The sequence below is a fragment of the Salvia splendens genome, chromosome 13 (genome assembly GCF_004379255.2).
Source record: "Salvia splendens isolate huo1 chromosome 13, SspV2, whole genome shotgun sequence".
NCBI classification, from domain to species: domain Eukaryota; kingdom Viridiplantae; phylum Streptophyta; class Magnoliopsida; order Lamiales; family Lamiaceae; genus Salvia; species Salvia splendens.
Genome location: NC_056044.1, coordinates 8,005,560 through 8,017,485, shown reverse-complemented (window position 1 = coordinate 8,017,485; position 11,926 = coordinate 8,005,560). Strand labels below are relative to the sequence as shown.

The window sequence follows — 11,926 nt, the reverse complement described above, 5'->3', positions numbered from 1 at the left end:
CCACCCGCCCGTCGCCCGCACGTCCGAGGACATCCGACGTCCTTACGGGACGTCCGTATCCGACTTGCCACGCCACAATGGCGGACGTCCCGGTCGCCCGTCGCAGATGTCCGACCGGACGTCCGCCATTGGAGATGCTCTAAGGCCATCCACAACGCTGTCACTATACCGTCCATTAACCGTCCTTTAAAGCACTATTTGCGGGCACCACTGTACTCTTTTACTTCATCCCTTAACTAAGGGACGGAACCTGCAACGCTCCGCCCTTAACCGTTTCTTAATCGTCCCTTAAATTACTATTCATTCAATTTCATTTTTTTATTTTTTTTTCAACAAATTCAATTAATAAAAAACACACTTCATTCAAAATAAAATACCATTACAACATAAAATTCCTAAAAAAACATAAATAAAAATCCTAAAAAATTAAAACTACATAATTTAATTTCCTCCGCCAAAGTTTTCCCAAACGTGATCAATTAGATCCTCTTGAAGTTGGGCATGGCCACTAGAGTCGCGTGTTCTTGACAGTGTCTCGTGATTAAGTATATAATTCATTATATGTTTTCATAAAGTAAAGATGGTATATTAAGCGGTGGTGAATCTGGTGATTGACAGTGTCTTGAAATTGATCCCTCCACTATACTTGGGGATCGTAATATGCTGCCAAAAAACCATGTCCACTTCTCAGTTATCCATACTCACATGCCCACTCTCCTTTGTATACAATTGTGGTTCTACATTTCATAAGATAACTCTCGAAATTAAAGAAAATATTTTAATGCTTTTGTTGAGCCATTAATTTTATTAATTTAGTTTGATTAAATTAAATTAAATTGATAATACATTATTTAAAAAAAATTCACCGTCGAATTTGTCTAGATAAAAGTCACCCAATAATAATTGATGAGTCATTAGCGAAAATACAGCTTGAAATTAGCTACGAATATATTAAAAATTCACTCGCACCCGGTCGTAACGATCAACATTCGTCTTCGTCATCCTCCTTTGCCACTCTGATTGTGTCAAACAATACCAAAGGAAATAAATAAAGGAATAGAATGTCGAAAAAAAAAGAGATACGAGTATAATTTTTTTAATTGATAAAAAAAATTACATATATATATATATAAGACATTATGTCTCAAAATCACTACCCCTAAAAATATTACTACTACTTTATAAAAATAATTATTTTCTCTATGTCCCATTATGTTGAGTCATACTATTATTTATTTTTAGCCATTTTACTATACATGAATAATTTTTCTTTGTGATAAAAATCAATATATTTAATATTTGTTACATTATTCTTTTATTTATTTCATTTATTTATTTTTTCATAATTATTCTCTTTTTAATTAACATAGATTTTTAATTTATTCATACTTTATAATCTTCCCACTTAATTCGTTATAAATCCATTCATTAGTCTCTAATTCTATCGCTAAAAGAAACGTCCAATAATTATGATGGAGTACTAATCATTCTATTAGAATGAAGTTGAAACTCTGAGGAAAATTAAAAATCGAATATTGAATAGAGGACCTCATCCGTCTTGTAAGCCTGCGGAAGAAATCGAATGTTAGTAAATGTTAAGAACGAAATTGAAACTTATTGAAACTTAAGAAAGACTGTGTTGTATGCAATGTTTTAAAAATCGGACCGGCAAGCGAACCGGCGATGTTACTGGTTCACGGTTCAACCGGTCCAACCGGTCGAACCGTTTTACTGTTGCAAATATATATAAAAATATATTAAATTTAGTAAATGATTTAAAATTAATAATATATCACAAAACATTAAACCTTATAGACAATTAGTGATGTATAAATATAAATAATATTAAAATTTAGTAAATATATTCAGATATATATTTAATATTAGTTAGTCTAGATAAAAAATTTAATATTTCATGTATTAAAATAGATAATGTTTATATTAATTTAAGAAAATTTATTTCGTAAAATAATATATAATCAAATACGAATTAAGTACTTATTAATTAGTTTAGATAAGATTATTCATTAATGTCAATAGCTAGGGTATATAAATTAAGTATGTAATATAAAAAATTTATTTATAGTAAATAATGAATCTTATATGGTACTAATAATAATATAGGTGGTAAGTAGAGCATCATTAAAATATAAAGGATGATAATTATATATATTATAATTAACAATTATATTAAAGAATAATAAAATTAAAATGAATTATTAGTTTTTGTAGATAAAATTAATGGTTAATGTATAAAAATATTTAATGTTCAAATTGTTCAATGAGCCCATGTGGTGGATTGGTAGAGGTCTTCTTAACTAGAAGAGAGGTAATGAGTTCAACCTCTACCAACAACAAATTTTTAAAAATTTTGAAAAAAAATAGAAAACCGGTTTCCGGTTCCCGGTCTAACCGGTCCGACCGGCCGGTTCCACCGGTTCACGGCTGTTCAATGCAGTGGTGGTTTAAAGGGGTGAACCGGACCGGACTACCTACCTGTTCGCGGTCCGACCACTAGTACTATTAGATTTCTCACGAATAATCACTCTAATTTAAACATATTAAAACATTTGGTTTAGATGATACACCCAACCACTTTTTTCCGGAGCAGATCTTTGCTGTTTTGAAAAACACATCACATTGTGCGGTGCTTAAAACACAAAAATTTTTGAATGACACGACGACAACTGGACTTCTATTTCTGTGGTATAATATTTTTTAAAAATTGTTTTTCACTTAAACAATTTACAAAATTCAGTTAGTTATATAAATTACAATTCTTACGAATACAAAAAAAAGTAAAATAAAAAATACACGACAAAATATAAAACATACATTTATTATATTCAGAATTTATAAGTGTTTTAATTTATGACTCTAATTGAATTTTTAAGTTTTAATGTTAGAAACATAACTAAATAGAGAATGAGATATTCCCATATAATGTGGTTTCATTTAATAATTTTTGTGTTTTAAGCACAGCACAAGGTGCTGTGTTTCTCAAAACAGAAGAGGATCGGCTCTCCTTTTTTTCGCTCCTATTAAAATATTCATCTTTCTTTTTCTCTTTATTTTAATGCTTATACCCACTTTTTCTCTCTCCAATTAAACACATTAACCAATAACTCCTAAAATCCCGTATCGGTCAAAAAATGTGTCATTTTAACCGGGACGGATGGAGTAGTATATTTTTGCTCTCTCTCTTCCTATGGAAAATCTACAAGAACTATTGAAATATGTGCTTCGCGAAAATTTAGTTTTCGTTTAATAACTTATAAATGAACATAAATTAAATCGTTATTTTCTTACAATAATAAAATAAAGTTCAACTCTGAGATTCAAAATAAATAGTGAACCCCAAACCTCTGTTTGATTCGAGGAGTGTTAATTGAAACACAGAGAGTAATAAAAAAGAGTCTGTATCGGGGTCGCATAATGTCCAAAATGGATTGGAGCCAAGTCATAGAATCCAAGAAGCTATATATATGAATTTTTTACGATTGATGGACAGCCCAATATCGTTTCTGATTTATAGTTAACTTTTACATAATTAATAAAAACAAAATCCGAGAGTAAAAAATAAAAGCTACTGAAGTATCAAGTTTCAATAAAGTGTAGATAGTTTATTCTAAAAGCATCTCCGACAAGAAAATGTAAATGAAATATGTATATCATCTATTTAGCTTCTAAAAAAGTGAAATATATTTTTCTGAAAAGTAACACATTCCAAAGAAAAAATGACAGAAAGGTAAATGATTTTTTATAAATAAAATAATAGTACAACATGCATTAAAAAACATAAAGTGTAATACCTTCTCAAATACCTCTCCCCTTGGCATTAATGGTTTTTCATGAAAACAATGCAAATATGGTAGTTATAAGATTTTACCTCTCCATTGATGAAGGGGTAAAAATACCTCTTCAAAGTAGGAAAATGTATAATACCTTCACAAATACCTCTCCATTTGGAGAATGATTTTTTATAAAAAAAATAAATATGGAAGTTATACAACTTTTTCCCCATTTAGTACCAAGTCAAATAGTCAAATGGAGACTTTTATTCAGGGATGAAGAAGTAAAAAAATTACTCCACTAAGAGCATCCACAATAAGGCGGACATCTCAATAGCACTAGCACTAACCAAAAACACCTTCTGCCACGTCACTAGGACTAACCACTACACTGCCACATCACTAGGACAAACCACTGTACAATAATAGCCTAGCACTAGGACTAACCAACAGCCTAGCCAATAAAATAAATTCACAAATGCGGAATTAAAAATTTGACATGGATACGGACAAATAAAGTATAATAATAATTTCATTAAATAATTTTTTTTACATAGTACAATTAAAAAAAAACACTGATAATAACAAATCATGTTATAGATATGTGTGCACTCCTCCGCGCCCATAACTTTTCAATTATATCTTTCTAGAGTCGAATATGGGCTTCTTGTTGTTGAAGATCGGCAAATGCGGTGACCCGTTCGGCGTCCCCATGAGGTATCCCCATTAGTACATTGGCGGTGCCACGCCGTGGCTTGGACTGGCAGCATCTTCGTTGGACCAATCAGTCAGTTCTGGACCTTCATGTTCGACGATCATGTTGTGCATGATAATACATGCGTACATGACATCAACAATGCAGTTTTAATACCACAACCGTGTTGGATCCTTCACTGCCACCCATCTAGCCTGGAGCACACCAAATGCCCGCTCCACATCCTTGCGCGCCGCCTCCTATCGTTGCGCAAAGTAAATCCTCTTTGGATCTGTTGGGCATCTGATTGTCTTCACAAAAACGGGCCACCTAGGGTATATCCCATCCGCCAAATAGTAGCTCATATCGTGTTGGTTGTCGTTGGCGACGAAATTGATGGTCGGACAGACGCCCATGCACTCCTCGTTGAAAAGGGGCGACGACTGGAGGACGTTGATGTCATTGTTTGACCCGGCTACCCCAAAATACGCATGTCAAATCCATAGCCGGTAGTCAGCTACGGCTTCGAGGATCATCGTGGGATTCTTGCCTTTGAAGTCGGTCGTGTACATCCCTTTTCCAGGAGGTGGGGCAGTTCTTCCATTCCCAATGCATACAATCTATGCTGCCCAACATTTTGGTAAACCGTGCACATTCCCGTGCATCTGCATTAGATTCTGACAGTCTTTGGGGGTAGGCTTTCAAAGATACCTCTCCCCGAATATGTGAATGAAGCCCCTGCAGAAATGCTCCAGACACTCGCGGGCAGTCGTCTCGCCGATGTGAAGGTACTCGTCGAACATGTCGGTCGCGCCTCCGTAGGCCAACTACCTGATTGCGGCAGTGCACTTCTGTATGGGCGAGTGACCGGGTATGCCACTCGCATCCTCCCTGAACTGGAAATACTTGTACCGACGCTCTAAAGCATTCACGATACATATAAATAGATCCTGGTGCATCCTAAAAGGCCGTTGGAAAAAGGTCACCCCAAACCGCGGCTGCTCAGCGAAGTCGTCAAACAACCGTTGGTGGGCACCAACGTGGTCCTGGGGTACTACATCTCGATGATGAATGGGGCGAGGTACTGCCGGCTGCTGCTGCTGCCGCCGCTGGCACAAGTGCTCTTGCACCATCCGATTTATCTCCGTTGGCACAAGTGCTCTTGCCCTCACGGGATTTAAGAAAAAATTATGTCAAGTGAGTTAAATAAATTAATGATAAAGTAGGAAAGATAAAAGATAGAAAAATGAAGAAATAATAAAATAAAAGATAGTAAAATAAGAGAGAATAAATGTTGTTTTTGCCAAAAAGAAAAATGATGTGACAATCAATTGTCACATTAGTGCTCGGAAATATGTGCTAGGTGAACACCCTTTTTTTTGTAGTGACCCAAAAATGAATACGACTCAGCTACATAGGGACGGAGGAAGTACTACATGGGACTCTATTATTAATTGGAGTAAATTAATAAATTAATTCTTTTGCTATTAAAATAATAGAAAATAATTATTATAGCAAGAAAGATTTAAAAAAACTAGTCACACTTACTATTTTGTATAGTAAATTGATCATTATTTACAATTGATGAAATCAAAATGTTTCTTCAATAGCTTACTTTGCATACAATAGCTTAAGACCATCGGCAGTAGCGGACGTCACCGTGGAATTCCCACCGGCGTGTGGAAATTCCGTGGCGGACGTCCGCCATTGTGAGTGGCATGCACGGATACGGAATTCCGTAGAGGAATTCGCAGTTCTGAGGAATTCCGCGGGGAATTCCGTGCGAATGTCCGCCATTGCGTTGACTCGTCCGCGCGGAATTCTCGTTTATTGAATTAAATGTTTTTTTAATTTCTATAAATACATCCCGTTGAACTTCATTTCATTCGCACCACTTGTATTAACAAGTTTCTCTTTCTCTAAATTTCTTTTATATATCTGTAATGGCCGGTAGTGGTAGTGGTAGCGGTAGCGGTAGTGGTAGTGGTAGTGGTGGTGATGGGCATTATGAACACATGATGCGACCGATTCACGCACGTGTGCGGGAGGCCGCGGAGAGGGAGGAACAAGCGGCCTCGGCGCCGACGGTGCCTCGACCCATCCATCGTCGCACTATAGTACCCTGAGACCACCTCGCTGCCCACCATAGGTTGTACGCGGATTACTTTGCACCGGAGCCACGGTTTGGGGAGAACCTATTCCGGTGACGGTTTAGGATGCATCGTCCGCTCTTTCTGCGTATCGTGGGTGCTTTGGAGCGTCGATGCGGGTAATTCAGGGTGCGGGAGGATGCGGCTGGTAAACCCGGCCACACGCCGATTCAGAAGTGTACTGCCGCAATCAGGCAGCTGGCATACGGAGGCGCGACCGATATGTTCGACGAGTACCTCCACATCAGCGAGATGACTGCCCGAGAGTGCCTGAAGTATTTTTGTCAGGGCGTTAGGGAGATATTCGGGGATAGGTATCTTCGGAAGCCTACCCCCGAAGATTGTCAGGCTTTGCTGGATATACACGGGAATCAACACGGGTTTCCGTGGATGTTAGGAAGCATAGATTGTATGCACTGGGAATGGAAGAACTGTCCCGCTGCCTGGAAAGGGATGTACACTACTGGTTTCAAGGCCAAGAATCCCACGATGATCCTTGAGGCGGTAGCTGACTACCGATTGTGGATTTGGCACGCCTATTTTGGAGTAGCCGAGTTGAACAACGACATCAACGTCATCCAGTCGTCGCCCCTTTTCAACGACCAGTGCATGGGCGTCGGTCCGACCATCAACTTCATCGCCAACGGCAACCAGCACAACATGGGATATTATTTGGCGGATGAGATATACCCTATGTGACCCGTCTTTGTGAAGACGATCAGGTGCCCAGCAGATGAAAAGAAAATGTATTTTGCGGGTCGCCAGGAGGCAGCGCACAAGGATGTTTAGCGGGCATTTGGTGTGCTCCAGGCTCGATGGGCGACAGTGAAGGGTCCAACACGGCCGTGGTACGTTGACAGCATCGCAGACATCATGTACGCATATATTATCATGCACAACATGATTGTCGAAGATGAAGGTCCAGCACTAACTGATTAGGCCAATGATGATGTTGATGCTGCGGGTCCAAGGCACGGCGTGGCCACTAGCAATGTACGCATGGGGATACCCCATGACGAAGTCGATCGAGTCCCTGCATTTGCCGACATGCGCCAAAAATAAGCCCATGTTCGACTCCAGAACGATATTATTGAAGAAGTATGGCAGCGGAGGGGTCGTCGTTGATGTAGTTTTAAATTATGGAAATATATATTTTTTAATTTGGTAAAATGTACTTTTCTTTTTTTAATGGAATTTTTTTTCCCTATTTGTGTTGAAATTTTAATTCCGTTAATTGTTTAATTCCGGAAATTGTTTAATATGTGAATTTGTGAATTTTTTTTATTGTGGGAAGTCCGTCGGGAATTCCGCGGGGAATTCCGCCACTGTGCAGTGGGAAGTACGTATGACGTGGCAATGCAGTGGGAAGTCTGTATGACGTGGCAGGAGGTGTTTTTGGGAATTCCGCCGGGAGCTCCGCACCACTGTTGATGCTCTAATAATATCAAAATGTTTCTTCAATATCAGGTACAAAAGGCCATCAAATTTTGCTGGAACCAACACGACAACTTACATTCGAGACATACCAAAGATTATTCACCCCTACATATGTATAAAGATCAAGTTTCCAGGAACCATGTTTAAATTCCAAGCTTATTAATAGAAAAAAGTAGCAACAGTTGTCATACTTTGTGTTGCACAGCTCCAAGCTCCTGATCCCCTCCATAAACAGAGTTGTGCACGGAGCGCTCGAACTTCTCGCCATCGCCCCAGAGCGCGTACGCCTCCTCCCCATGCACGGCCTCATCGCCCAAACGCAGCTGCTCGTCCGACATCCTGAGCGGGATGACGAGCTTGATGAGGTTGCATATGATGCTGGTGACAACGACGTTGAGGACGAGGATGTAGACGACTCCGAGGATCTGGATGCCCATTTGCTTGAAGCCGGCGCCAGCTCTTCCATTGTGGATGCCGTAGGCCAAGCCTATGTAGTGCTCGTAGTTGTCGACGAGGTAGAAGAGGTGGCAAAGCCTTGGGTTGGCGAAGAACCCGGTGAGGAGGCCGCCTAGGGTTCCGGCCACTGCGTGTGTGTGGAATACGGCCATTGTGTCGTCGACTTGGCGGAGAAGCCATACTTTCTTGTGGAGGACCATCATCGTGAACCACGGGATCGAGCCGGAGAGGATGCCCATTATGATGGCGGCCCATCCTTGCACAACCCCTGCCCATTATAAAGTTTGGTCAAGTTTTTATTCGCAACTTTCAGAAAAATTATAAAGTTTGAATATATATACAATTATCCCAGTTTAAATTTTTTTAATAAAATTAAGTGATCTGATATGATGGTTGGAAATCATAGGTTGACGTATTTGTCGATGAGATTAGCGATGTAATTTATTTATAAAGAAAACGACATTGTTGATTGAAAAAATTGAAAAAGATTACTAGATTTTGTTGACGTGGATGAAATCCATATTTCATGATTTTTAAAGTAGTGAGACGAACAAGAAATTAAGTAAATTAAGTTTAATGATTTTCTAGCAATTTATCCTAATTAGCAAATGAAAAAATCACTTTGAAGTTTTTCACTTATCATCAATTGGTTTTAAAATAGAACCTCGTGTATTTTTATCGATCGTGTACCTGCAGCAGGAGTGATGCAAACCAATCCGGTGATCATCCCTTGCGTGGCCCCGATGACGGATGGCTTCTCGAAGAATATGATATCCAAGAGCAACCAAGTGAGCAAGCTAGTGGCGGCGCAGACGTGGGTGTTGAGCACGGCAAGCGAGGCGTCTATACTGGCCATATAAGGATCACCACCGTTGAACCCGGTCCACCCCATCCACAGCAGCCCCGCCCCAGCCAACATCAGCAGGATGTTGTTCGGGGGGAACCTCTCCCTATCTTTAGTCTCCCTCGGCCCCACCTACAACCACACAATCAGAAGCTAATTCAAAAAAAAAACATAATACTACTCCTCCCTACCCAGTAGGCGGCGGTGAAGCCGGCGACGCCAGAGGAGAGGTGGATGACGTAGCCGCCGGAGTAATCAATGAGGCCCTTCTTGGCTAGCCAGCCGTTGGGGCTCCAGATGCTGGCAGCGCCGATGGTGTAGGAGAAGGTGAGCCAGAGAGGGACGAAGGCCATCCAGGCGTAGAAGCTCATCCGCCCGAGGAGGGCGCCAGCGATGAGGATGAGGGTAATGGCGGCAAAGACGAACTGAAAGTAGAGCATGGTAGCGGTAGGGAACTTGTATCCACCAAACGACTGCTTGAGGAGCACGTGCTGGTCGAGCGCGTCGTCGATCTTGTTGAGGAACGGCGCGAACTTGTTCCCGAACGACATCTGGTAGCCCCAGCCCACCCAGCAGATCAGCACCGCCGCGAAGGCGTAAAGCGCCATGAAGGCCGAGTTCACCGCCCACTTCTTCTTCACGATGCTTCCGTACAGGATCACCAGCCCCGGAATGCTCTGCAGCCCCACCATCGTGGCCGCGGTCAGCTGCCATGCGTTGTCGCCTTTGTTCATCCATGCCGGGTTCGCGGCGTCCGGGATCAGGTTCGGCGGGAGGAACGAGTAGTCCGGGGTGCTCGTTGCCATATTTCTCTTTCTCTACTGATGTTGTGTACAATAATACTAGGCTAAGGTGCATTTATTTATATGTGTATGTTGGTTAGATTAATTATAACATTGGAAGCATTTTTTTGGATTCATTTGAATTAATGAGAGTTACGTGGGCGATGAATACGATTAATTGGTACAAATGAAATTCAAAATGTTACAGGTTGTATTCCTTCCTTGTGTGTGTAGATTGATTATTCCGATGATGGATATTTTTCTTCTTTTTTTTGTTGTCATGTTAATATTAGTACTAGTAAATCATGTTTGCTAGCTTGTTGTGATGGATTCTAATGCTGTTTGATTTGTCACATTGTTGTTCATCTAATCAAGTTTACCTGTATTAAAATTCTAGAATATTAGCTATAACAAATAACGATATGCATGAAATTGGTTACCAACTTAATTTACATGATGAATTAGCTTCCCACAATATTAGAAGTTCTATTGAATCATTTTTTACACTTATTATTTCAAGGGAATCTTTTTTAGTTTAGTTTTCAATGGCTCATATAAGGTATGGATCGGAACAGGACCATTCACTAGTTAAACGAACCAGACTTGGATAGGCTTGAGGCCCAACCCCGGCTTAAGACCACCCCAGTCCAAGCCCAAATAAAAACAACAACTACAAATCATAAGTAATTATAATTAATTCTCCTCTAGTTTCCACTTAATTTTAACATATCTCAAATGCTTATTTTAGTTTATATTATACTGTAAAATTTCTCTTTACATGTTTAAAAAGTAATTTTAATAAGATAAATTTGAATGTACATATTTATTTAAGTAAATAATAATTAATAATACAATTTTAAAATCATCCGAAAACAATATATACGAACTATAATTTAAAATATGAAACTTATTAACAGTTTAATATTCTAGTTATAACTATGTTTAATTTATACTCTATCCGTCCCACAATAGAAGTCACACTTCTTTTTTACCATAAATAGTAAATAAGTATCACATTCCGCTAACTCACTTCACTCACATTTTATTATAAAACCAATATAGAAAAGTGGGTCACATATTCCACTAACTTTTCTAACTCACTATTCTTTATATTTCTTAAAACGCGTGCCCACAATAAGAGTGACTCCTATTGTGGGACGGATGGAGTAATATTCAATAAAATTTTAAATATAATTGAAAATTAAGAAAAAAAAATCTTCACAACCCAACTCAGTCCACAGTCCAGTCCAGTTACTAAGTGGGCTTTGGGCTAGGTCGAAATCATAAAAGGAAACTCAGCCCAACCCAACCCAACCCAACCCAATCTAGCGCAGTTCAGGCCCATGAACAGCTAGCCCGGTCAAGGTCTGCATCAAGTAACAAATAAAATAAATGTCTCAAATTGATCAGAAACATTTACTCATCTATTTTTGTTCCAAGTTTCTTGTTTGAGAAAACTTGTATCAATTGCATATCTGTTGATTGTTAGTATCATATTTTGATAATTTGCAATAAAAATGGGTCATTTTTTACACTATGGTGGTCGATTGGAATTTAGAAGAGATTATGCGCGTCGGCCATTTTTGGGGTTATGAATGATATTGATCATTAAAATTTGTATAATTTCAGAGCTACCACTCAACTTTAATTCGCTAGAATATAAAAATACACGAAACTTTATAATTCGCTATAATTTATGACTTCGATTTTTTACCGATTGGGGCTCAAATTAAAGCCCACATCGTGAACTACATGTCATTAATGCAATCATC

General features: G+C 39.0%; 1 protein-coding gene across 1 annotated transcript; it reads right to left on the bottom strand.

The window, feature by feature from the left end:
* Positions 1–8,257: 8,257 nt before the first annotated feature.
* On the bottom strand, positions 8,258–10,178 carry LOC121760430 (ammonium transporter 2 member 5-like). Its single transcript, XM_042156099.1, has 3 exons — positions 9,564–10,178; positions 9,219–9,504; positions 8,258–8,796 (listed from the first exon to the last, which is right to left on the bottom strand). Exons 1-3 carry the CDS (start codon positions 10,176–10,178, stop codon positions 8,258–8,260), a joined length of 1,440 nt encoding a protein of 479 aa, XP_042012033.1.
* Positions 10,179–11,926: the final 1,748 nt, after the last annotated feature.